A 27,018-nucleotide genomic window follows, 5' to 3' on the forward strand; every position below is an offset into this window, starting at 1 on the left:
GTGACGTCACGAGACACCAGGAAGCTGCCGATCCGCGCACGCGCGCGCTCACTGAGATCTGAGGTGAGAAGTTCACATCGTGGTGGTTGGTGTTGTTGTTGTGGTGGTTGTTGTTGTTTACCCAGGAAGAGCCCCGCTCCTTCTCTCTCGTAGAGATATCAATTGAGTAGCAGCGAGTATGGAATCGATGTCCAGGTTGGAACATTACAACGCGGGGCCTAGCCACGCGGGACCTTGCCTCCTGCCCTCGCCTGATTGCATTTGGTTTAATTCTCTGCTTAAGTTTAATTTGTCTTCATCTGGCTCACTACTTTGAAACTTTGCTTCTTTTAAATATTACTACAGTTTTTAATCTTACCAAGGGCAAGCCCACTTCAGCTGCTATACCGCTCTTTTTCAGAAGCGACCTGCCCACAACAAAGTGGCTTATCAACGTGTGGAAATGTCTGTCGGTCAAATACTCTAAACGCGTGGTGATGTTGACTCTAAATGTGGAGGGGAAAACCCTGAGGATCCGGAGGAAAATCCACGCGACCACGGGGAGAGAGAGAGACACGCAAACTCCAAATATACAGGAGGGGTCGGGATCGAACCCACCACCTCCTGTAATTCAGGAGAGATAGTTAACATCTCCCAGCCACCATGGTGCACACTCGAGTACATTACCACAATGAGTCTCAGCACTCTAATTCAGGAGCGTTCTGCCGAGTTGGTTTTGCTGATGCACCCTTTAGACCGATGAGCAACTATTTTTATATTACCAACCAAGGCTCACAGAGCTGTTAGATATTTTTCAGAAGCCACCTGGCCATAGATGATAGCTCAACGAAATGGCTTTAAACGTGGAAGATTATAGCAGCCAAATAATCTAAATGCATGTTTCTAAATGTGGAGGGAAAAATCGAAGGACCCGGAGAAAAAATACTCTGAGTGAGTCAGTGTACTCCTTTGTGTGAGTGCACTCTGCGTGTGTGAGTATACTGCGTGTGTGAGTATACTGCGTCTGTGAGTATACTCCGTGAGTGTGATTATACTCCGTGAGTGTACTCCGTGACGGTACTCTGCGTGTGTGTGTGTCATCTACGTGTGCGAGTGTCATCTGCGTGTGTGAGTATACTCCATGTGTGTGCGAGTATTCCGTATGTGTAATGTGGGGAGCGATCGTGTCGCGTGGTGACGTCACCCTCAGAGTCGGCGCCTCCCCCTGTCTGGCGGGTGACGTCACCAAGAGCAGACCGGAGAGAGGAGTTGGGGACAGCAGCGAGAGGTGCGCTTTTGGCGAGTGCTTGCGAGTGAGTCACGCGTGCAGAGTGTACAGAGAGAGGGAGTGAATGTGTTCATTGTAATGTGTGTGTGTGATATATTGTGCTGTCACATGGTATGCAGAATGTCGTGGGTTCGATTCCAACCCTGACGCATTTATAATTGGAGTTTACATTTTTTTTTCTTCTCTCTCTCCCCGTAGTGGCATTGATTTTTCTCCACATTTAGAAACATGCATTTTGAGAATTTGGCTGCAATACATTTCCATATTATAAGCCACTCAGTTGAGCTATCATTTGTGTCCAGGTCGATTCTGAAAAAAGAACTATGCAGCTCAGTGGGCCTCACCTGGTAAAATAAAAATAGTGTACTGTGTTTGAGGGTTTTCCAATTTAATTTGTTATTTAACAATAAAGATTATTTTTCAGGAGGGTCCTGCATTGGACTGTTTGACCACCACCAAATATATTTTGAGTTTAGGTTTGGGAGAAAAACGGAAACCCATTGGAACACCAATACCGACGGTGACGGCCGACGCCAGGATAGCGGCCACGGGCTCTTCTCTCAAGAAAGGAATCCGCTCCCCGCTGCCCATCCACGGTGGCGCATCGCTGGCGGGGCTGCACGCCGAGCCCCAAATTTTCCAGGAGGTCGGTACCTGCAATACATTTGTGACATAACACGCTCGACACGTATAACTCCTGGTTACACACCTGGTGTCCGAGGCGACCCTTAAGGGTGACCCTCCCCAGCAGTCCCATCTCACTTCCACTTGCAGTGTGCAGCACACGATCCGGGGCCTGTAGGCAGCCCACGTCAACCCCGACCACGCTGCAGTGTGTTGCACTCACGAGTGACGTTACCGCCCCCGTGTCCAGCAGAATCCGGGTACGCCGCCTGTTCACCTGCCTTTCCATGAGCGACATGGACCCCATTATTCCTGCCACCAGCTCCCGCAGCCAGTCACCCGCAGTCGCCGCATTCTGGGGTGTTGTTGTCGGCATCTGCGTGGGGGTCACTCGCTCACCATTATCATGACAGTTTATTTGTGTTGGGGCCACGTCAATTGCACCCCTCCGTGGTCCCCTCTTTAGGGAGGTCTTGGTGTTTAACCCTGATGCTTCTCTCGCGTGGGCGATCTGGCGACTGTCTCTCACGAGATGCCCCCATTGGTCGCATAGATAGCATGCACGGGGAAGGGCGGTGGCTCCATAAGAGGCCCCTTGCCCACTCCCCCTTCCCCTCCCAGTGCGCATTTGTTCCAGTTCTGCCTCTTATTGAGACACTCGCCCGGTTAGCCCCCCGACCATGGAGTATAGCCCTCTCAACTCGGACTGGACCATCTCCGCTGTGGACTGCAGCTTGGTCACATTCCCGTTTACTTGGGTCACCTTCCCGCATACTTGGGTTACCTCCTCACGTACTTGGGTCACATGGTCTGTGATATCTCCTATGCCGGTCTGTATCCCTGCCACCCATCCTTGGGTTGTCTCACGGGGTCCCGGAGGCTCCTTTGTCCCCCATCCCTCACCGTCCTGGCGAGCTTTTCCTCCTCTGGAAGAAGACTTGCGATGGTGTGCTCCTGTCCCAGCCGTTGGAACTGCGCACTCTCGCGAGCAAATCTCTCACACGCACGCGCGCGCGCTCGACAAGGGTTTTAAATGGGGGATATGGGCAGTTCGCATCTGGCTGCCACCACGTTGTGCTTGTCAGATACTGTTGAACTTTCTCGGCGGCGAGGTCATCGATGATCTCGGCAGTGTATCTCAGGCATGCGCTCTGCATTAGCCAGAATGATTTATTTTAGTGCGCACTCACTGAGATCCGAAGTGAGAAGTTCACATCGTGGTGGTTGTTGTTGTGGTGGTAGTTGTTGTTTACCCAGGTAAAGCCTCGCTCCTTCTCTCTCTCGTAGGGATATCAATTGAGTAGCAGCGAGTATGGAATCGATGTCCAGGTTGGAACATTACAATGCGGGGCCTAGCCATGCGGGGCCTTGCCTCCTGCCCTCGCCTCATTGCATTTGGTTTAATTCTCTGCTTAACTTTAATTTGTCTTCACCTGGCTCACTACTTTGAAACTTTTTTTCTTTTAAATATTTTTGCAGTTTTTTTATTTTACCAGGCCAAGCACACATGATGCCTTGTAAAAGGTTTCAGTTTGGTGTTTGAACATCTTAACACCTGTTTTGTTGCCAGGAAAAAAGGGGAAAACCTATTCTCAATTTTGTACTGGCAAAGGAGGTCCTATGATGTCGCTGCTCACCCCGAGCTCTCATTACTCTGATGGTGCTTGTCTTTGTGCTGTACGCCTTTTGGCGTCCTCTGGTCGAACACCGTTTGAGACTATGCTTGAACGAAAAATATCTCTGGTGTGAACCAATCAGTTTCGAAGACAATGCATATTTATTTGTATTCTTTTATATAAAAGTCTCCACGCGCTCGCGCTTGTGGGGGATTTGGCTTTCGGACGGTGGGTTTAAGATGGAAATAATTTGCCAGCCGGCACACCCTGGTGGGAAAAGGCTATTGCGTTTTCACGTCCGTAAATTTTTAAGTCGTTTAATTAACAAATTAGTGGCATTCTTATTTTAATTATTTACTTATTGCGCCAGATCGACCGTACCAACTCACGCCAATTGTTCTTCTTGGTTTTTTCGGTAAAGTCACGTAGAAGGGAAGTAATAAAATAATAAAAATAAAACATAATAAAATGAAACAATTCTCACGACGTTTCGGCCACAACGCAAGCAGCCGTCCTCAGGTGAAGAATGAGACAATCCAAGCTAGGAGCTTACATATAAGCTGGGTTGGGGGTGGGAGAAGAGCGCCTTAACAAAAAGAATGTGCATATCAAGAGTAATTTAGCATATACATGGGAAATGCGCGGGGGCGGGGGGGCTTCAAAGTCATACCATGCCCACGCACTATGCAGGATCAAGAGCACCAAGGGGGGTGCAGGGATTAGCATTAACAAAGGAAAGGAATGCCAATGATATGTAGCTGCAGTTACTAAACAACACCGTAGAAAACGAAAGTATAAACTACATACAAAAAACTAAAATATAAACTGCATAGCACCATCAGTATACTTACTATACTCTACAATAAGCTGAGTTACTAACAGCAAGTAATACATTACAATTCTACGTCGTAAAAGTTATATAATATGCTTCCATCTAAACTTTATTCTCTTACATCAACCGAGCATATACCGTACTATATACTGCCATAGATAAACCCAACATTAAATTATATACTGTATTGCAATAAACCACATTTCAACATAACACTATGTATTATTCTACCTACCCTAATGTGTATCAAAATGGTTTATTACGTCCTTCCAATGATTGCTAAGCCAGAATCCATCTTCTCGATTAAAATTGTCTCTGTGTTTGTATATGTGGATCGCCTCATGAACGAATGTCTCATGATAGCCAGGTGGCTTGCAGAGAACCTCTGTCTTGGAGAAGTCAATGTCATGTGAGCCCACTGAGTTGTAACAGTGATCTGCCACGGCTGAGGTGTTTGTCCTACCGTGTTTCAGGTCAGCTTTATGTTCACGGATGCGGTCCGAGACATGTCGTTTGGTTTGTCCAATGTAACTGCTACCACAGAGGCAACTTAGTTTGTAGACACCAGGGTGCTGTATGTCTGGAACCACATCTTTTACAGACGGTACCAGATCACGGATTTTATGTACTGTGTTGAATCGGACCTGGATCTTGTGTTTAATCAGGATTTTGGAGATCTTTTTTGTGACCCCAGCAATGTAGGGTAAGGTGATGGTCTTGAAAGGCTCCTCAACAGGATCCTTCTTGATGGTTGGAGAGATGGCTTTGCGGATTGTGTAGTCGGAGTAACCATTAGCCTTAAGAGCTTGGCGTACGTGTTTGAGTTCACTGGAAATGTGTTCATGGTCGGATATGCATTGGGCTCTATGATATAAAGTTTAGATGGAAGCATATTATATAACTTTTACGACGTAGAATTGTAATGTATTACTTGCTGTTAGTAACTCAGCTTATTGTAGAGTATAGTAAGTATGCAGTTTATATTTTAGTTTTTTGTATGTAGTTTATACTTTAGTTTTCTACGGTGTTGTTTAGTAACTGCAGCTACATATCATTGGCATTCCTTTCCTTTGTTAATGCTAATCCCTGCACCCCCCCTTGGTGCTCTTGATCCTGCATAGTGCGTGGGCATGGTATGACTTTGAAGCCCCCCCGCCCCCTGCGCATTTCCCATGTATATGCTAAATTCCTCTTGATATGCACATTCTTTTTGTTAAGGCGCTCTTCTCCCACCCCCAACCCAGCTTATATGTAAGCTCCTAGCTTGGATTGTCTCATTCTTCACCTGAGGACGGCTGCTTGCGTTGTGGCCGAAACGTCCTGAGAATTGTTTCATTTTATTATGTTTTATTTTTATTATTTTATTACTTCCCTTCTACGTGACTTTACCGAAAAAACCAAGAAGATGAATCCCTGCAGTCACGAAAGCTTTAAATCGAAAAATCACGCCAATTGCCTGAGGGGGGCAGACCCTGCCGAGTGATGCGCGTTCGCTCCAGCTCACGGGGGACATTTTATTTTACGCATTTCACATGGAATAAATATACACATCACGTTGGCGATTTCTCTTTACAGTGTGATGTCCTCTACCCCCCACCCCAATGCGTGCAGTTACTGCTATAAAGTCCTTAGATATTAATTAAATATTATTCAAGCGCTTACATAGTATTATTCTGCCTCGGGCGGGGGGATGGTGGGGGGGGGGGGTAGCGGCCCAACCCGCAGCCTGGCAACGTCTCACCTCCTCCGGCTTGCCAATCTAGGCAAGGCCACAGGCTCTGCACGGGACGAGGCGTTACCACGCCAATGTAAAGTACAATTTTATTGCATCTTTCGCTAACAACTGAGGTTTATTGTTTACTATTATTAAACAAATAAGTTTACAAATATTGCAATGATAATGTTTGTGTGCACATAACAACTCTGCTTCATTGTTTACTATTATGAAACTAATAAGTTGCCTAATATTACAATTATAATGTTCGTGTGCAGAAACTATATGTGTGTCCCTAATGTCGATGTCTGTGTGTGTGAGTCCATATGTGTTTGTATGCGTGTAAGTCGATGGGTTTCTATGTGTGTGGGTCCATGTCTCTGTGTAAGTCCATGTGTGTGTGTCTTTTTTAAACGAACACATAACTTTACCGAAAAACCCAAAGAACACCTCCCTGGGAATTTAATACCATACAACACTGCACCTGCTCCGCTCCCCATGAATAATCAGGTAGTTCTACACATGGTTGAGGAGCTCCTATACCTGGTTAATGTGTTCACGACCAGCTCTGGTTTCACTTCAAATTAGTCTAGCAGCATTCTTTAATTATGCTCTGTAACACTATGTGGAAGCTGCCTGGACTTTTTCTCCATACAAAGCTGTGAGTGTCCATTGCCAAGGTCTCGTCCATTACCAAGGTCTAGTAAAAAAAAACAGGCATTCAAGCTAATCTGAGCCTGGCTTCACACCTCTAAGCTGCAAATGAACATTAATTTATATATTTCTGCATAATACAAATAGTATTATTTGCAACAGCCTTTGCTATGTTAGCTAATTTTTCTTAAATAAATATTCTTGTCGTAGCTAGACAACCGAAATTGTGTGCTTGGAGTTTTTGGTAAACATTCATTTTGAAGACACTAGGGCAGGGGTCTGCAACCTTTAAGACATAAAGAGCCACTTGGACCCGTTTCCGAAGGAAAAAATAAACTGGGAGCCGCAAAACCATTGCAACATTTAAAACAAATATAACACTGCATATATTGTTTCTTAGCTTATTGCTATATACAGGATCGTGCAGTCAGCTGTCAATCTGAATAAAAAAAGGACTTTTTCACTTAACAATGTAAAATATATTTTTGCAAATTAATAGCTAAATTACCTGGTTAATGGGATTTTTGCTCCTGAACCTCAGTGCACAGTGTCTGCACATCAGGGCTGTAAGACGTCACCTTCATTTTCACACAGGCTTGCAAGCTGTCATCTGTGAGGCGTGATCGATGTTTGTTTTTAATATAGTTCATGTTGGAGAAGACCTGCTCACATACATATGTGGAGCCGAAGATCGACAGGACTCCAAATGCATACTTTTTCATGTTTATATAAGTGTTGGGGATGGCATTCCATGTTTCGAATACAAGTTTGTCCTGTTTGGGAAGGTTTTCAATATCACTCCATTTATGATTCTGAGCCAGAATGGCCTTCTGACGGGCAACATCCTCAAGAGTAGCGGTCAAGCATTTGAACTTGGACACCCATATATCTTTGTCGGCTATATCGGCCAGTTCCATCTCAAGATCAGGTTGACTTACACCTGCAAATGCAGTCATATTCAATAGGGATGGATCGATCGCCAGGGGAGTGACAGGGAAGGATAATGTCGTTTTTTCCTCTCTGAACTCACAGAATCGTTTCCCAAACGAACTTTGCATTGTGGTGATTGCAGACTTGAAATATTCCAAATTTATCGTATCATGACTTTGTTTGAACTCTCTCAAAGAGGGAAAGTGAGACAGTGTACCTCTCTGTAAATCTTTGACAAACACTGTCAACTTGCGCTCGAATGCCAAAACCTCCTCCAGCATGTGCAGGGCTGTGCCTCCTTTCCCCTGAAGGGTTGTATTTAGCGTGTTTAGATGTGCTGTCATGTCTACCATAAAATGTAATTTTTCCAGCCACTCTGGCTGTTCCAGCTCAGCAAAGGTGAGCTCTTTGCTGCCCAGGAAGGTTTTTACTTCTTCCAAACATGTGACAAAGCAACGGCAACGTTATTGCCTGTCACCGGGCGGGCAGTGTGGAGCGGAGCGGCGACCTGTCAGCAGCGGCAACGCCAGAGCAGGTGTCACAGTGCGCCTCCTCCCCTCGCTAGCATCCGCCCCGGAGCCGCGGTCAAGGTTCAAAAGAGCCGCATGCGGCTCCGGAGCCGCAGGTTGCCGACCCCTGCACTAGGGTGTCCAGGCATGTTTATGACCATTTGGCCTTTCATTGTGTGCCTTAACAGCCCATGTGATGAATTGGGGAATCTCTTTCACTATATCATGAAAATATGAATATGTATAGACGTGTAAGTCATGTGTGACTGTGTATATATGCATTCCTCTTTGCCTCAATACTCACATAGATGGTGTGGATATGTTTTTCTGTCTGCAGCTGACGCTTGTTCTGTAGAATTGGCCTGATGGAGCAAAGGCACTCAGTGCAGCTCGGTACAAGAAGGAAACAATGCGTCCAGAATGCAAACAGCACGGATCGTACTGGAAACTTGACACTGCACCAGAGAACACACACAGGAGAGAAACCTTTCAAGTGCACTGTGTGTGGGAAGGCGTTTGCACAGTCATCAACTCTTCAGACCCACCAGAGAACACACACAGGATATAAACCCTTCATTTGCAGTGTGTGTGGGAAGGCATTTTCAGATTCATCTACTCTTAAAAATCACCAGAGAATACACACAGGAGAGAAACCTTTTAAGTGCACTCTGTGTGGGAAGGCGTTTGCACAGTCATCAAATCTTCAGACCCACCAGAGAACACACACAGGAGAGAAACCTTTCAAGTGCACTGTGTGTGGAAAGGCATTTGCACAGTCACCACATCTTCAAAGACACCAGAGAACACACACGGGAGAGAAACCCTTCAAGTGCAGTTTGTGTGGTAAGGCATTTCCAGGTTCATCTACTCTTAAACATCACCATAGAACACACACAGGAGAGAAACCCTTCAAGTGTAGTGTGTGTGGGAAGGCATTTTCAGGTTCATCTACTCTTACACAACACCAGAGAACACACACAGGAGAGAAACCCTTCAAGTGCATTCAGTGCGGGAAGGCGTTTGCACAGTCATCAATTCTTCACACCCACCAGAGAACACACACAGGAAAGAAACCCTTCAAGTGCACTCTGTGTAGGAGGGTGTTTTTAGATTCATCTACTCTTAAAACACACCAGAGAATACACACAGGAGAGAAACCCTTCAAGTGCAGTGTTTGTGGGAAAGCGTTTGCACAGTCATCAAATCTTAATACACACCAGAGAACACACAAGCATCAGAAAATCCACAAGAAGTGTAATCTGAAATCAGCTTGTGAAAGTCAAAGTGCTGCAATGACCCCATTGTTCATGAAACAAGAACCAGAAGAAAATTCCAGCTTGGACACTTTGAAAGGTATCAAGATGAAATATGAAGAGGCGAAGGTGAAATGTGAAGAAGTAACAGTGAAGAGCGTGGACGTGAAGGTAAAATTTGAGGATGAGTCAACTACAAAATCGGACCTTAACATAGATGGGTGCAACGTGAAGCAGGAAGAGAATTCTGACTGTGAGGCAGAGCGAGGCAACTCCCAGCAGTTTGTGGAAGTGGAGGTGTGGGTCGACTTCTTAGACAATACGAAATCAAATGGAGACCAGGTAGATGTGCAAGCTTGATACAATTACGCTCCTATGGATGCACCTTTGTCACAGGCCTTTCTAATGAAAGAATGTGAAGTTGAACACTCAATTTCTAGGTTCAAACTGCAGTGTTTTCCTACTTTAAGTTTTACCACACATATTTGGCAAATCTAGAATTAATCCCAGCAACGTAGCAAAAGTGATGTTTCATCTACATAACAAAGGCTCAGTCCCATTGACAGCAGGACGAACCTTTATATCAGCTGCACCTTAACTCTTAGAACCTCCCAGTTCAACCAGTCTACACAACAAAGATTAATTCCTGGCAGCGGTTTCAGCCTCACCACCTCTACATAACAAAAGGCTCAGTCCCATTTACACGCACCTTTACATCAGCCTCACCTTAACAACTCTTTTCAACCAGTCTACTCATTCCTAACAGCGTGCTTCAGCCTCACAATAATAATATCCAGGGCCTACCTTGGCTCCTCCCACCCTCAACCAGTATATATGTAATATCTTCAATAATGGCGGGAGACGAGTTAACGGGGCAGCACTCTTTATTCACAACGGTTGCACACGTAACAGTCCCAACCGAGATAACACCTATGTCACACGTGCCTGACTCGGCCACGCACTCCGTCTTCCCCCGTGGGGTACGCGCACCTAACTCTGCCTCGACTCAGGCTCTCCGGCTACGCTCTCCCCACGGGGAGCTATCAGACCCCTACGCGCACTCGGCTCGGGCCGCACTCAGTCTCTCCCGTAGGGTACGCGTGCCTATCTCTGCCTCGACTCAGGCTCTCCGGCTACGGTCTCCCCACGGGGAGCTATCAGACCCCTCTTGTCAGACCACGGGTCTGGACCACTGGGCTACACAGCCCGAGCCCTTACAAGGGCGTCGGATCGTGAATCCCAAGGCCTCGCCTCTGAGCCTCTCAGAACCCCGGCCCTTACAAGGGCAGCGGGGCTAGGGGTCCCAGGGCCTATCTATTCCTCCGGCTTCTGTCTTTACCGGTTACCAACTCCCCGAGTGCCCGCGCACATCGCCTTACATAGCCCTCCGCTCCCGAGGGGGCGGAGCCTATGCGGACCGCGATGTGAGCACCCACTCGATGTAACCAATCACCACGCGCTGCCTCACGATCCCTCCTGCCAGCGCGTATCACCACTACATATATACAAGGACTGTTTTCTTGGAATTTCTCTTACTTGATACAGCTATCGTGCTGTGACGGTTCCACCTGAAGACAGGCTTGTGTTGCCTCCGAAACGTGATTTTTATTTTTTATTTTTATTTTTTACCTACGTGACTTTACCGAAAAACCTAAGAATATGAATCTTTGCAGTCACAAAAGCTTCAAATCTAGAATTAAAAGTGTAAGAGTGGCCAGTATTTGTGGGCCTGTGGGTTGGGTCGATCTCTAACCAGGAGCGACTCAAGTGTTTTGTATCATATCATCTTAAACACTCGAAGGGTGCCCATAATGGGCATCTGCCCCTGTGTGCCACGAGGTGAGCGTTCACTGGCCTGCATGTGTATATGAGTTTGTAAGTCGGGGGCAATGATTGATATGCCAGTCGAATTTGAACCTTGAACCTCTGCAACAAATAGAGAATGTACTCCTACTTGGCTTCCATTTAATGAGAGTGCTGTACGTATATGCCTCATCGAGTCAGAGATCAATTTGTAAATACGTAACGTGATGCAGTACATTTCAGTATAGTAATAAAATGTTGTCAATGTGCCTTTCGATTATTTTGAATCATCATTGAAAGAATACTTGTCTGATTCTGACCGTACATGCAACATTTTGTGTATTAATGTCAAACATGGAATATGTGATGTCAGGACAAAGTATCTGTTTTGGTGGTAACCTGTACGTATAACTCACATGAGAGCGGTTGTTTTTGTGATACGGGTCCAAGGGTATTTTTGTGAATCAGGATGCATCTGACTCCGAGGCAACTCATTGTCTTTGAAATTGGGAGCATATTCGGATCATTCATCAGTTATAAGGCATGCCACTTAAAAGTTATGTATAGGAGATACATTCTCCACAAGAACACAAATTATAATTTTGTATTACATATGTACATTTTGTCGAACTGCGACTTGAAATGGACCTTGCTGATGAACAGCAGTTGAAGCAAGCCCGACTGTTGAGACATTGTACACCTGTAACGGGTTCCGGAGACACTTGTAGAGGTAACTTCTTTATTACAATACAACACTCAAACAGTCCTGATACTCTGTTACAGCCTAGGTACACAGCCTAGATACTCTACTCTGGCTACGCTCTGGAACTCGCCCTCACAAGGTCGTAGAGTCGGGAGTTCCAGAGTCCCACCACTCGCTCTCACAACATCCCAGGGTCTTCAGATGGCTGGTCGTGGGTCTTGGGTCTTGAGTTACAACTGGCCCCGATCGTCTAGGGAGGCTCCCCTTTTTATGCCTAGTCCAACGAGGGGTGGGGCCGTGTGCGCCACCAGACATCCGACAGAGCACACAGCCCCCCCCCCCCCGTTGGCGGTGCCAAAAGGCTTAAGCGCCTGGGAACCCAACGCCTGGCGCCCAGAGGCTTAAGCGTCTGGACCCCCTGGGAACCCAGAGCCCCCAGCAGCCCCTCCCTTCTTATGTCACTACACACCTGTCGTGAGTTCTTGGAGACACTCGTAGAGGCCACGTGTTTTTATTTTTATATATATCGGAAAGACAGCGTCTGACAGCCCTGTTCTTCACCTGAGGACGGCTGCTTGCGTTGTGGCCGAAACGCCGTGAGAATTGTATTTTATTATGTTTTATTATTTTATTATTTCCCTTCTACGTGACTTTACCAAAAGAACCAAGAAGATGAATCCCTGCAGTCACGAAAGCTTTAAATCGAAATGTTGCGTAATACAATTATAATATTCGTGTGCAGAAACTATATGTGTGTCCCTAAAGTCGATGTCTGTGTGTGTGAGTCCATATGTGTTTGTGTGCGTGTAAGTCGATGGGTTTCTATGTGTGTGGGTCCATGTCTGTGTGTAAGTCCATGCGTGTGTCTTTTTCAAACAGACAACGCCCCATGTGTGTGTACGTACAAGTGTTTGTGTGTGTGTCAGTCCATTTGTGTGCGTATCAGTCGCTGTGTGTGTGTGTTAGTCCACGTGTGTGTAAGTCCATACGTGTGTGTTTCACTCGATGTGTGTGTGTGTCTAAGTGAATGCGTGTGTGTGAGTCGATGTGTGTGCATGGCTCCATCTGAGTATAGGTCAATGTGCGTTTGTGTGTCTGTGTGTCAGTCGATGTGTGTGTGAGTCGCTGTATGTGTGTACGTCGATATATGTGTGTGTAACTCCATGTGTGTGTATCTAAAGTGCATGTCTATGCGTGTGTGAGTCCATATGTGTGTGTGTGTAAGTTCATGTGTTTGTGTGAGTCGATATGTCTGTGTTTGTCGGTCCATGGGCGTCTGTGTTAGTCACTTTGTGTGCATGGCTCCATGTCAGTCAGTGTAAGTCCATTTCTTTGCGTGTCTGTAGGTCCATGTGTGCGTGTGAGTGAATGTATGTGCTTTATTGACCTGCTCAAGGCCTATGATACCATCAGTAGGCCTGGCCTCTGGGTTGTGTTGTATTTAAGCCCCTTTTTCCAAAAATGTATATTAAGAATAATTAGGCAAATATATATTTTTTGTTTAATTAAATAATGGAAAAACGTGGAATGCCATTAAAAACTGCAAACGTCAGGACCTTTTTAGCCACCTTTGTCTTCCAATGGTTCGGCACAAACACATGCCAGCCATAAAATCCGGAGAGGGGTCTGGCCTCGGGATGACCCACGCAGGGGGAGCAAGGGAGTTAGAGGGTCGCGAGAAGGGTTCTGAGGCCTGGCATTCCAAGGGCGTCTGTGTTTTTTCTGTTGGTTTTCTCTCACAAGAGACACGCAGAGGGGGAGGGGGTTTTCACGTTTTGGGTTTTTAAAACACAAACCCACGTCACGCAGTCTAGTCTGGTTCGAGTCGCGCTCAGTCCTGTGACTCGGCTTGCGACGTAGCGTTGCGAGGGAGTCTCGCAAGGGAGTTGGCGCGGTTCGTGCCTCGAGGAGAGATGGGACGAGGAGGGGTCGTTAGAGTCGCAGAAGTCTGAGTTCAGTCTGGGTCGAGGCTGGGTTTCAGCCGTACTCCGGCTGGCGGTGCCATCGCGAAGGAGCAAACATCTATGGCCAGTGTTGCTTCTCGCAGAACAAAGTGACGAGGTGTGGTTAAGTGCGAGTGAAGCTTGCGAAATTCCAGCTATCACTTTCGTGAAAGAGCCCGAGCCAACGCAAGGGCGGGTGTTCGTGTGAAGCTGGCAGCTGCACGAGCAAGGAGAGAGCATGGAGAAAATGAGAGAGAGAGTGACAAGCAACAAGCAATCAACCTGGAGAAAAGGGCGGAAATCGCCAAGCATCGACCAAGCGAGCATCAAAGAGGACCAGCAGCAGCGGATGAGCGATGAGAGCCATCGTGCATCGCCAGAGAGAACCAAGCAGTGGAAAGAGCCTGATCGGCCGCCCATGAGAAAGAGGAGCGCGCTAACGAATGCGCCATGTGTTTAATACACACACACATCGACCAGCACCCGCTGAGAACAGACTCGTCATCCAGCAGTGGAGGAGCTACGCGCTATCCGACGACGGAATCATCGCGCACCACGACGGCGAGCGTCGTGCCGACTCGTCATCCAGCAGCGGAGGAGCTGCGTGCTATCCGACGACGGAATCATCGCGCACCACGACGGCGAGCGTCGTGCCGATGCCACTCATCTAGCAGTGGAGAGAGAAAGTGCACGAGCAGCACCACCCGGGCACCACCGAGCATCAAGCGACCGAGCCTCTTCAAGGACCGCATCATGCCGACGCCACTCATCTAGCAGTAGAGAGAGAGAGTGCACGAGCAGCACCAAGCCCCGGGCGCCATCAAGTGCCAAGCGACCGAGCCTCTTCAAGGACCGCATCGTGCCAACGCCGCTCAATCTAGCTGCAGAGAGAGAAAGCCGGCTACGGGATCGCGGCTGCCACGCCCGAGCGAGAGGGAACCTCTCTGAAGCGCTGGTTGTATACCCCTCCCCGACCCCACAAGCTCCGACACAGCACCCTGCCTCTGCTTAAAACAATAATTATCAAGGGAACAATACAACGCACACACAACACGCACACGAATAAGACTATTTCAAAAAGTTATCTTTGTGTTTTGAAAAGGGTTGCCATTTCAAGGTGGCACGTTCAATATCAACTGATCGTGCAAAGCACTTGCTGCCGTCGAGTTACATGAATAAGAAGTGTTTTAGTCATTTGTTTTCGTTAATTGCATAATCTTGCTGATGAATCTATTGACGTTTACTTTTGCCTTTGCATATTAGAGTGTCATTTTTGTTTAGAATAAAAATTGCCTAACATAGAAGTGTTTGAGTGTTTCTTTCCAAGTCCATGCAAAACTCTTATTTATAAGAACTGTATCCTGCGTTCAGAGATGAATTTGGAGACCTAACATAACATAAACACACTAAGATAATCAATAAATGTTTACTCAAAGATAATCGTTTTATCCCGATTGATAAATACGACACTAGGCAGCGAAGCTAAGCCTAACTATCATAACTGCCCACATTAACATAATCGCAAGCATTCGCATAAAATAATACGATTATATCCATGATTATCATAATTTATGCATACAATTACATACATTAGCATAATTTCCACGATTTGCGCATTTTCCAATTTTTTGTAATTTTATTATTTTTATAAAAAATTCATAACCCGACATATGCAACAGTTCTGTTTTGCACACGATCCTTAAGGACCTTCATGTTGGTGAGCGGCCCCGCGTCAAACTACGTGGCCGTCAGTCAGAGCCATTCCCTCTACACCTTGGGGTGTGACAGGAATGTCCTCTGGCTCCACATTATTTAACATATCTTTTGACCACGTAGTTCGTGAAGACTTCAATGGCTGTACCCGAGGAATGTACTATATGTTACAGATACAATGGGAGGTTGATCGATGCCCGGGTGCGGTCAAGGAATGCCTCCCTATTGTTCAACCATGTTATGTATGCCGATGCTCTGGTGATTACTGCTCACTGCTGCTGAACCTGGAGTTTGCCACTAAGAGGTGGGGCCTTACCATCAGCCCCACCAAAACTAAGCACCTGCCTGGGTATTTTGTACCATCGAACAATCCACCCCCACAACTTACAATTGGTGACGCGGCAGTTGTAGAGAGATTGTCGAGATTCCCATACCTGGCCAGTGTGCTCATGACCGGCTCCGGTTTAACAGCAGAGGTCTCACTCCAAATCAGTCGAGCGCCATTATCTTTTCATCGGCTGCGTTATGCTGTGGAAAGCTACCTCGTCTCTCGCTCCGCATGAAGCTCCAGGTCTTCTCGGCCACGGTAATTCCCTCCCTTCTCTACGCTTGCGATACGTGCACCCCCCTAATGGAACATCTTCGCCGGTTAGAAACATTTAGGCTGGACTGCTAACGTTCTATCCTGGGTTTAACCATATATGTGTGTGTGCGTCTAAGTCGATGTGTTTCTATGTGTGTGGGTCAATGTCTGTGTGTAAGTTCATGTGTGTGTCTGCCTTTTTCGCCCGAGCAACGCCGGGTACTTACCGCTGGTAGAGTATAAATGTTAACTGTTGAACATTGCTATTAGTGGCCGTCAGGTGTGGCCGTTCCTTTCTGTATGCTCCCCAGGTGTTTTGATCCGTTTTTTAACACACATTATTTTTAAAAAGTAATTTAATACTTATATTAGGTTTTATAAACTTTGACATTTTCATAATTAAAAAACATGTAAAATGTCGGGCGTGACTGTAGCACTTGTTTGTTTTTAGTTCCTTTGCGTGATATAATTTGTCTTACCCTGACATTACTTGATTAACTTTACATGATGATGATAATGGCAGGTTTCTCTGCAAGCCCACTGTCCATCCCAGCTGCTGGCTGTAGAGTAGTGTTTTTGATTGATCGTGCAGTGTATTTCGCCTGCATAGATTAGGCCCCACATTTGATGTGAAGTAATCAGACAAAGACAAACTACACGATAATCAAATACTATAACAGCAGTAAGTGTTGCAAGCCAGTCCTGCATGGCTGGACGCCACTTTGTAATATTTTAATGTTACAACCTGGACATGGATTCCACTGCTTAGCTGGATTATCAGGAGCAAGTGAAGGTTTATTGAGATTCCAAGTGAGCGGCCATCTTTAGTTTATTTGGGATATGTTGAAAATAAATGTATTATGATTAGGTCCATAGAACCAGTGTAGTTGAGCAAGGTACAATACATGAGGATGACAGAGGATCTGTTCGGGAAGTATTTTTTCAGGTAATTGTCAGTGCTCTCCCTTTGAAGGGGTTCAAGATTCAAATGGGGCCGGCAGCTTTGGTTATTACTGCGACTGCAGTAACATGAAAAAATGAGCACCATCTGCTTCACATTGGATGTTAAAATGCCTCGGATGTCATTCAAAATAAATAAGCCATTCCTTGCGAATGTAATTAACATTTACCAAATTTTAACAGGTATCCAAAAGCTACCCACCTGAGATCAATCATCGCCCCCTACTGGCAAACGAACGCCCACTTAGACCGTTGCCGAGTCAACTCATGTGGCACAGGGACAGTTACACCACGGGAGTGGCCGTCGACTCCTTAAGATGAGATTTGATACAAGATACTTTGAGTTGCTGAGGCAATTAAGCGCCATATAAATACAAATATTGTATTAGTATCCCAAGGTGCATGCTATTGAGCTTCCGTGTCTCAGCCTCCTGATTACAGGATCTACCCAACACGTATGGTCAAATATACTGGCTGCTCCTACTCTACATTATTAAAAAAAATTCCACCCAAACCTACACATCGACAATCGGCTGGGATTTGTCCCGAGTTCCCTCAGTCCAACCTCTCCTTCTGCTTTCAGCTGCCTTCATTGACGACATAGAGCTCAAACCCTTGAGTATTCATGTCACCTTTCTTCCTGGCCATATATCCAAGCTAGAATTTTCTAATGGTCCTTGTGCTACAAGCTATGGGCTTCTTGTGACACTTGGAATTTCACACTTCGAATGCCGACTCTGCTCCTTATTGATCTCCTTACGCGTGTTTCAGTTTCAAAACACTTCAAAAGCCTTCAAACATTGTACTTGACGGGGTTTTTAATGTGTCCCCTGGCGGTTGTGAAGATTTGATGACCGTGCAAACGTCTTACCACACAAAGTGCACCTGATGGGCTCCTCTTCTGTGCGTGTTCTCTGTTGTCGGTCAAGATTTGATGACCGTGCAAATTAATTCCAAGACTCAATGCACAGTCGTCACGTCCCGTGGACAAGGAGAGTTCTGTTCTTGGTGAGGTTACAAACCAGATAGGGAGGCGCTGACATCACTCACTCGTGACTTTGAGGTGATGTCTCCAGAGGAAGCTTTTACATACTTAAGTAAAGATGTGGTAAGCAGCAGGATATCGATGGACACGGTTATTTAATTTATATTTAAACAGATTATAATCCAATAAAACCTAGGCTAGAATACAAATCTGTAACAAAAATCCATGATGCATTTCAAATGTGCTCTTAAAATTACCTCCTTGCAATGAAACAGATCAGTAGACACGACATCTCTTTCATTTATCTGTCTCTCCACGAAGCAAATAAATGTTTTACACAAACTATACATAGCACAGCCTTCTGGGAGTGCAACATTGATTCAGTGCAATCCCCCTGTGGGCCGGTATTGGTGTACAATGTCTGAACAGCAATCAGGCTGGCTTCAACCGATGGTTACGCACATCCAGATGTTAATCAGCAAGGAGCATTTTTAGTCCTAGTTCGACAAAATAAAAAAACACGTAATACAAAATTTTAATTCGTGTGGTGGAGAATGTATCCGCTATACGTAACTTTTAAGTGGTACGCCTTGTAACTGATGAATTATGTGAATGTTCCTTATTTCAAAGACAATGACTTGTTCCAGAGGCAGATGTTTCCTGAATCACGAAAAATACCAGTTGACCCGTATCACAAGAACAACAGCTCTCACGTTAGTTATCTGTACAGGTTACTTCCAAAACACACACTTTTTCTCGTAACAACCACGTATTCCATGTTTGACCTTTATCGACAAAATGTTACATGTGTAGTGCCATAAGAGGGGAGGGGCTGCTGGGGGCTCTGAGACCCTAGACAGATAAGCCCTCGGTGCCAGGCGCTAGGATCCCAGGCACCCCAGACAGTTAAGCCCCTTGGCGCCACCAACGGGGGGGGGGCTGTGTGTGCTCTGTGGGATATCTGGGGGCGCACACAACCCCACCCCTCGTTGGGGACGAGGCATAAAAGGGCAGCTCCCTGGCCGATCGGGGCCAGTCGCAGCTCAAGACCCAAGACCCGCCAGCCAGCCAGCTTAGGACCCTGGACCCCCTCGTCCCGCTTGTCCTTGTAAGGGCCGGGACGCTGTGAGGGCCAGTGGTGGGACTCTGGGACTCCCGGCTCTACGTCCTTGTAAGGGCGAGTTCCGAGGAAGCCAGAGTCCAGACCCGCACCTTGGCTGGGTCGGGTCAGGTAGCCTCCCCTAGGGTAATTGTAGCTGGAGGACCCCAGAGCGTAGCCAGAGTAGTGTATCTAGGCTGTGTACCTAGGCTGTAACAGAGTATCAGGACTGTTGGAGTGTTGTATTGTAATAAAGAAGTTACCTCTACAAGTGTCTCCGGAACCCATTACACATGTATGCACAAAATCAGACAAGTATTCATAAAATTATCATTCTAAATTATCGATATTGACAAAATGTAATTACTGCACTGAAATGTACTTCATCATGTTATATCGTATTGACAAGAAGTTGATCTCTGTCGGATGAGGCCTACACCTGCAGCACTCAGATTGAGGGAAGCCAAGTGGTGGTGCACTCTTTTTGTGGCAGTTTCAAGGTTAAAATCCGACAGGCATCCCTGGTTAGTCCAGGAACATGAATTACAAATATGCAGTCTTCTTAACAGCTGATTCTAAAACAAACAATTGTCATTCAAAACGTGTATGCGAATGCATGCTGGCGTTGTGGTTAAAATTTGGCAAATTCGAAACATTATCCACAAATTACGCAACTGAGATTACACATCAATCATCGCCCCCTACTAACAGACTCATACCCACATGCAGGCTGGTGCAGGTCCACCTTATGCCACACAGGGGCAGCAGTGCTTGTTGCATATAGTCTTTAAAAAAAAGACATTTAATTTCTTTATGCTTATTTAAATTAGGCTCGGCTTAGTTATCTAGGGGTGTATTACCAATCGTGATAATACAATGCAAAATGTCATTTTATGAAATTCTGAAAATGTATGCAATTATACCAATTAGACACTATGAGATCTCTTTTACCAGTGGCAAAATATAATGGTAGGTTTTTACCCTTTTAACTGGTACAAAACTGACACCTTTATTTAAGGCATCATGTTTGCAATGATCACAACACAAGTAGTCAATAAAGCAAACAAAAAGAAGGTGTACGCCTTCTGGTGTCATCTGGCCCTACACCAATGGGGACTAGGCTCTAAAGAAAGCCGTCTCGGGTGTGGGCCAATCAACTTCAAGGACAGTGCACATTATTATCCTTATCAGAGTTGCTTCTTTTTGTTTGCTTTATTGACTACTTGTGTTGTGGTCATTGCAAACATGATGCCTTAAATAAAGGTGTCAGTTTTGTACCAGTTAAAAGGGTAAAAACCTACCATTATACCAATTAGGCTCAGCTTCGTTGTCATGGGTGTATTACCAATCGTGATAATACAATGATTCTCGCTTTAACTTTTACTGATTATGTTTTTAGTGTAATTCTATCAGGTCTCAGAATTCAGATATCTTATAATTAAGATGATCATGTATGAACGTAATAAAGAAACCACTCAGACTCTTCTATGTTATCTATGTTAAGAAACTTTAATATCTAAAAACACTCGAATATGTGAACACACGTGTGATCGGAATTGTCAACACCGTACTCCTGAAGATGTCCTACTCATTGATCCGTACAATTAACCGTCAATGGTTATGTTTGTTAAACTGAGTAACAGAACAATCGGCTAACTCCTAACTCCCCCAAGGAGCGCGACCATACACGGCGATAAAAAAAAGTCCGTTAAAAAATTACAATATTCATACAAAACATGCTAAAGAAACATGTGCTCCATGGCAAAAGTAGACATCAATAAAATCATTGGTAAGATTATGCAATTAACGAAATGTCCTGAAAAAATTGTGTGAGTGCTAGTGTGCCTGTTTGGCTAACAGATGCTTATAAATTGGCTAATGGGACATCTATGCATTCGCAGGAAAGATTGTGATTAAAAATAATCTCAACACAATAGTATTCCTGTGTGTAGATTTGTAACATAGATGCTGACAGATGTTTGATGTGTCAATGAATTCATTGGTAAGGTTATGCAATTAATGAAAAATGACAAATACTTCTAAATGACCGTATTCATGTAACTCAAGGGACAGAAGAATGCTTTTCATGATCAACTAATAGTTAACGCACCACCTTGGGATGGCAACCCTTTTCGAAACACAAAGATAACTTTTTGGAACAATCTTATTAGTACAAATATGCGCGTTGTGTGTGTGGGTGTGTGTTGTCTTCTTGCCTTGGCTGGCAACATCTCAATGACGCAAAAAAAACACTATCCGTGATGCGTGGCATGCAGAACTCCCTATCGATTTTCCAGTCGCGAGGACAATCCCTGGAGCCTGCCACTCGCAGTACTTCTTTTTCTTTCATATGGCATTCTGAAAAGCAACAGTGAAACTTTTAATGATCGTCATAAATGAATGCAAAAGTTCGAGTCCAAAAATGTGGTTGACACAGTGTGGATTTCAGCGATACCACCAGGATATGCATGGATGGAGCATTCATCGGTGATGTGCTTGATGGTTCGGACTTCTTACAGTTACAGTTTGGCAATTCTTTGAGCAGTACTGATTTATGTTCTTGCAATCTTGTTTATATCTGCATTTTTCCACCTCAGGCACTTTCTTCACACAAAGGGGCAGCTGTTTTCCTTTTGAAGTCACTTGGGCTGTTTGTTGTCCAGATGTCTTTATTACCGCCATGTTTTTGTTCACGTTTTGGGCAGCGTTCCCCATCATGGGTTGGAAGTGTTACTTTTTTCGCATCAGACTTGCAATCTCTCTCAAAAAGGGGCGCTGTGGCCTTTGAAGTCGTGACCTATTGTGCAAGGGTGTGCTTGCTGTCACCATGTATTCCATCCTCTCATCACAGGTTGGAAGTAAAAAAAATATATTTTTACACCTCTTCTCGCTTGGTACCGTACCACTTTCCACAGTTTTGACTCTGCAAGTGACTCGAAGTACGTTTTGAGCAGCGTTCGCAGATGTCACGTCACGGTTTGGAATTCTTGCGTGGTATTTTATATATTAGGGGGAGACGCCCCCCTGCATACATAATTTACTACTCTTATGTGCCGTTAGCTACTGGAAGACAGAGGTGGTTGGTGAGGCTCTGATCCCGTGGAATACATATTATCTTGAGCTTGTGATTGACATAATTCGCATTGTATATCTTCTGAATGACTCTAGGTCTAATACTTTCATAATTATTATTTGGTTCGTGCTTGTTACCAAGGATATTCCGAGGGTTTTATCAAACTTTGTTCCCCGTCTGTATCGCTAGGGATCCGTGCTTCTTATTCTCAAGTAATATTTTGATATCCTGAGGTTGAAGATATAGCTAAGCATAGAACTTTAATGTTTTAATTTAAAAACCCCAGTCAACTCATAATGATTAACTGCCCTTGGGTGGATTTTGCTGTCCAAGGGAGGTTCGTGACCCCTGCTGTTTCTGGCTTATGTCTGTTTTATTGTAGGTTGTTTCCTTTATGGCGGCCTTCTCTTGCAGTCAACTGGGGATTTACCGTAGAATCTCATTAGACCCCCCATGGGTTGGCAGTTTTTTTTACATTTCATAACTTCTCAAACAGGCTTGTGAGTAATTATCCTCCAGCTGTCTTTTGCGTGGCAAGGCAGGAGGCAGGGGTGGACTCACACCCTTTCCATGCCCCAGCGCTACATCCCGATCACAATTATTACCAAAAAAATAGGCAAAATCACTCCTAATATACATTTTTGGCAAAGGCATATATACAACATGCTCTTCGAGTGAGAAGAGGTTCTCCTTTTTTCTGGAAACAGGTGTTGAGATGTTAAAACACCAAACTGAAACCTTTTACAAAGTATAACGTCTGCATTAACCACAATACTTGTGGTCAGAATGCAAAAAAAAACATTCTGAGAATATATCAAAAGTCAAAAGTCACTTTATTGTCAAGTGTGTTACATGCATAACATACAACACAGATGAAATTACAGTCCTCTCTCATGGTCCCACGGTGCAACCAAGCAATTAAAAAATGAATCACAATTAACAGACATAAATAAACAATAAACAATCGGCGATCAACACAAGATAAATAATCAAAAATGTAATAGACTTAAAATAAACAACAGTCAAGAATTATAAAATGTAAAATATTATTTAAATGAAGTATTTAAAGAAATAAGATATTTAAACCGGTGTGGTAGTGCGATGTAGTGCAATGTGCAGTCCAGAGATCAGGATGTACGAGTGAATGTGTGTGTGGGGGTTGGGGTCAGGGGGCAAAGGGGGGAGGGTGGGCAGAGGGGGGGAGTGATGGTAGAGCAGGGAGGGAGTTGAGTCTCCTGACAGCCTGGTGAAAGAAACTGTCTTTGAGCCTGCTGGTCTTGGCCCGAAGACTCCGCAATCTCCTCCCTGACGGCAGCAGGCTGAAGAGGCTGTGAGATGGGTGGATGGGATCACCTGCAATCTTGATTGCTTTGCTGGTGATGCGGGTGTTATTATAAATGTCCAGAAGAGGGGGGAGAGAGACACCAATGATCCTCTCAGCTGCTCTCACTATGCGCTGTAGAGTCTTGCGGCAGGACACGGTGCAGGTGCCGTACCACACGGTGATGCAGCTCGTCAAGATGCTCTCAACGGTGCCTCTGTAGAAGGTGTGCATGATGGGGGGCGGGGCTCCTGCTCTTCTCAGTTTGCGGAGAAAGTACAGGCGCTGTTGGGCTTTTTTGGCCAGTGATGCAGTGTTGTGACTCCACGACAGGTCTTCAGAGATGTGCACACCCAGAAACTTGGTGCATCTCACCCTCTCCACTGCAGCACCGTTGATGGTTAGCGGAGTATGCTGGGTGTGCACTCTCCTGAAGTCCACAACAATCTCCTTCGTCTTCTCAACATTCAGGTGGAGATTGTTGTCCTTGCACCACGTGGCCAGCCTGCTCACCTCACTCCTGTAGTTTGTCTCATCCCCGTTTTTGATGGCACCCACCACAGTTGTGTCATCCGCAAACTTAATGAAGAGGCTGGAGGTGAATGATGGTGTGCAGTCGTGTGTCAGCAAAGTGAAGAGGAGGGGGCTCAGCACACATCCTTGGGGGACCCCTGTGTTCAGTGTGATGGTGCTGGAGGTGTTGCTGCCAACTCGAACTGCCTGTGGTCTCCCTGTCAGGAAGTCCAACAGCCAGTTGCACAGGGAGGTGTTGAGCCCCAGGTGGTCTAGTTTGTGGATGAGCTGCTGGGGGATGATTGTGTTGAATGCTGAGCTAAAGTCGATGAACAGCATTCTGACGTAGGAGTCTTTAGTCTCCAGATGGGTGAGAGCTGAGTGGAGGGTAGCGGAGATGGCGTCATCGGTCGAGCGGTTAGACCGATACGCAAACTGGAAAGGGTCCAGGGCGGGGGGAAGGACAGACTTGATGTGTTGTAGGACTAGCCGCTCGAAGCACTTCATAAGGATTGGAGTGAGTGCGACCGGGCGGTAGTCATTGTTGCAGGAGGGTGATGACTTCTTCGGGACCGGGATGATGGTGGTAGCTTTGAGGCACGTAGGTACAACAGCCTGTCTCAACGAGGTGTTAAAGATGTCGGTGAAGACATCTGTGAGCTCCTCCGCACAGTCTCTCAGGACACGACCCGGAATGTTGTCAGGGCCCTGGGCTTTCCTTGAGTTCGTCCTTCTGAGGGATCTCCTCACGATATCTGGGGATAGCGTCAGCACCTGGTCGCCGGGAGGTGGTGGAGTCTTCTGTGCTGGGGTGCTGTTGTCTGCCTCAAAGCGAGCGAAGAAATCCTTCAGCTGGTTCAGCAGAGAGGTGGAGCTGTCACAGGTCTGCGGAGAGGGTTTATAGTCCGTGATGGTCTGCATCCCTCGCCACAGGTTCCGGGTGTCTCTGCTGTCATTGAAGCGGTCGGCGATCCTCCTGGAGTACTGCCTCTTGGCCAATCTGATGCCTCGCGACAGGTTGGCCCTGGCTGTGCATTGTCTTTGAAACCGATTGGTCTACACAAGAGACAGCTTTCTTTCGAGCCTAGTCTCAGTGTTAGACCAGAGGACGCCAAAAGGCATGCTCTTCGAGTGTTTGCGATGAGATATGATACACAACTCCGAGTTGCTGAGGCGATTAAGCAAGTGTAGGACTCGTACTGACGCGACAGCTTCTTTGTCTTTCTCGTCTCTTTTATTAACGCATATAATTTACATCTCCTCCGTCGTCATCACTCCATGTCTCTCCGTTCTCTCCAATGCACAACTCCCCATCAACATCACTCCATGTCTCTCCATTCACTCGCTCCGCTGGCTCCGCTCGCTCTCTCTCCAGCTCGATCGCTCTTTATCTCCCTGCCGTCTCACTCCGCCGTAGCTTCTCTATCCAGGTCCCTTACTCTGCTGCTATCCGATACTGTTCTCTTTATCTGCTGCTACCATACTCTATCTTCTCTTGTCTACTCCTATCATATCTATCTGCTACCGTATCTATACTCCCTGTTGCTCCGTCTCTGTCCCAGGCACCAACTCCAACTCCGACTCCAACACCAACTCACGTATCTCCGCCATGCTCTCTGCCTTTATCCCCGAACCAATTTGCCCCAATTAATTATGTCATCCCCCGCCAGCCTCACGTGATGTTGTTGTGGTAGACACCCCGGCGCCTGTCTCAACCACTCACCCTCTCGACCAATCACCGGTATGCGTCCTCAGTTACCCTTAACACCTGTGGCGTCTCTTAATTACCTTACCCCTTAATTGGCACAACAACAACTTTATGGCGCGCCCCACTGTTCGTGTCCCCGGTTGCCCCTACTGTCCGCTGCATGTTCGTATCACAACCAAACGCGTGGAGCGTGTTATCTCAAGTCCTACACAAGCACCATATAAGTGCTAATATTCTTATTATTATAACATAGTGAATGCTTGGGAGTTTATTGGCTCTCGATCCTAGTTAGAGATCTACCCAACCCACGGGTCCGCAAAAACTGACTGCTCTTACTCTGCAGGTTGAACCTAGGAAATGAGTGTTCAACTTTAAGTTATTTTCTTTAAAGGCCTGTGACAAAGGTGAATCTATTGGAGCTTCATTGTCTCAAGCTTATACATCTACAGGGTCTCCATTTTACTTTGTATTGTCTAAGAAGTCCACCCACACCTCCACTTCCACAAACTGCTGGGAATTGCCTTGCTCTGCCTCACAGTCAGAATGTTCCTCCTTCACGTTGCCTCCATGGAAGTGAAGGTCCGATTTTGGAGTTGAATCTTCATCTTCACATTTCACCTTCACTTCTTTGCTCTTCACTGTCGCCTCTTCAAATTTCATCTTGATACATTTCATAGTGTCCAAACTGGAATTCACTTCTGGTTCTTTTTTTAGGAGGGATGGGCTCATTGCAGCACTTTGACTTTCACAAGTCGATTTCAGACTACACTCCTTGGGAATCTTATGATGCCTGTATGTTATCTGGTGTCGATGAAGCTGTGGTGACTGTGCAAACGCCTTTCCGCACAGAGTGCACTTGAAGAGTTTATCTCCTGTGTGTATTCTCTGGTGTATTTTAAAATTTGATGACTGTGAAAATTCCTTTTCACACACACTGCACTTGAAGGGGTTATCTCCTGTGTGTATTCTCTGGTGTATTTTTAAATAAAATGAACTTGAAAATGCCTTCCCACACATACTGCACTTGAAGGGTTTCTCTCCTGTGTGCGTTCTCTGGTGCATTTTAAGATTTGATGACTGTGAAAATAACATCTCACACACACTGCACTTGAAGGGTTTATCTCCTGTGTGTGTTCTATGGTGGATCTGAAGACCTGATGACCATACAAATGCCTTCTCACAGACAGTGCATTTGAAAGGTTTATCTCCTGTGTG

The 27,018-nt window shown here is 45.8% G+C and overlaps 1 protein-coding gene across 2 annotated transcripts; it reads left to right on the forward strand.

Annotated features, from left to right (window-relative positions):
• Positions 1-11,471, forward strand: LOC144738163 (uncharacterized). Of its 2 annotated transcripts, none has more exons than XM_078621140.1 (3): positions 1-63; positions 1,744-1,913; positions 8,484-11,471. In XM_078621140.1, the coding sequence occupies exon 3, from the start codon at positions 8,512-8,514 to the stop codon at positions 9,757-9,759; it is 1,248 nt and encodes a 415-aa protein (XP_078477266.1). In that variant the 5' UTR covers positions 1-63; positions 1,744-1,913; positions 8,484-8,511; the 3' UTR covers positions 9,760-11,471. The 2 variants fall into 2 exon arrangements, with proteins under 2 accessions (XP_078477266.1, XP_078477267.1); XM_078621141.1 differs by lacking the exon at positions 1-63 and adding an exon at positions 74-1,267.
• The last annotated feature ends 15,547 nt before the right edge of the window (positions 11,472-27,018 follow it).

Source organism: Lampetra planeri, chromosome 78 (genome assembly GCF_965212315.1).
Source record: "Lampetra planeri chromosome 78, kcLamPlan1.2.h2, whole genome shotgun sequence".
In the NCBI taxonomy this organism is placed as follows: Eukaryota; Metazoa; Chordata; class Hyperoartia; order Petromyzontiformes; family Petromyzontidae; genus Lampetra; species Lampetra planeri.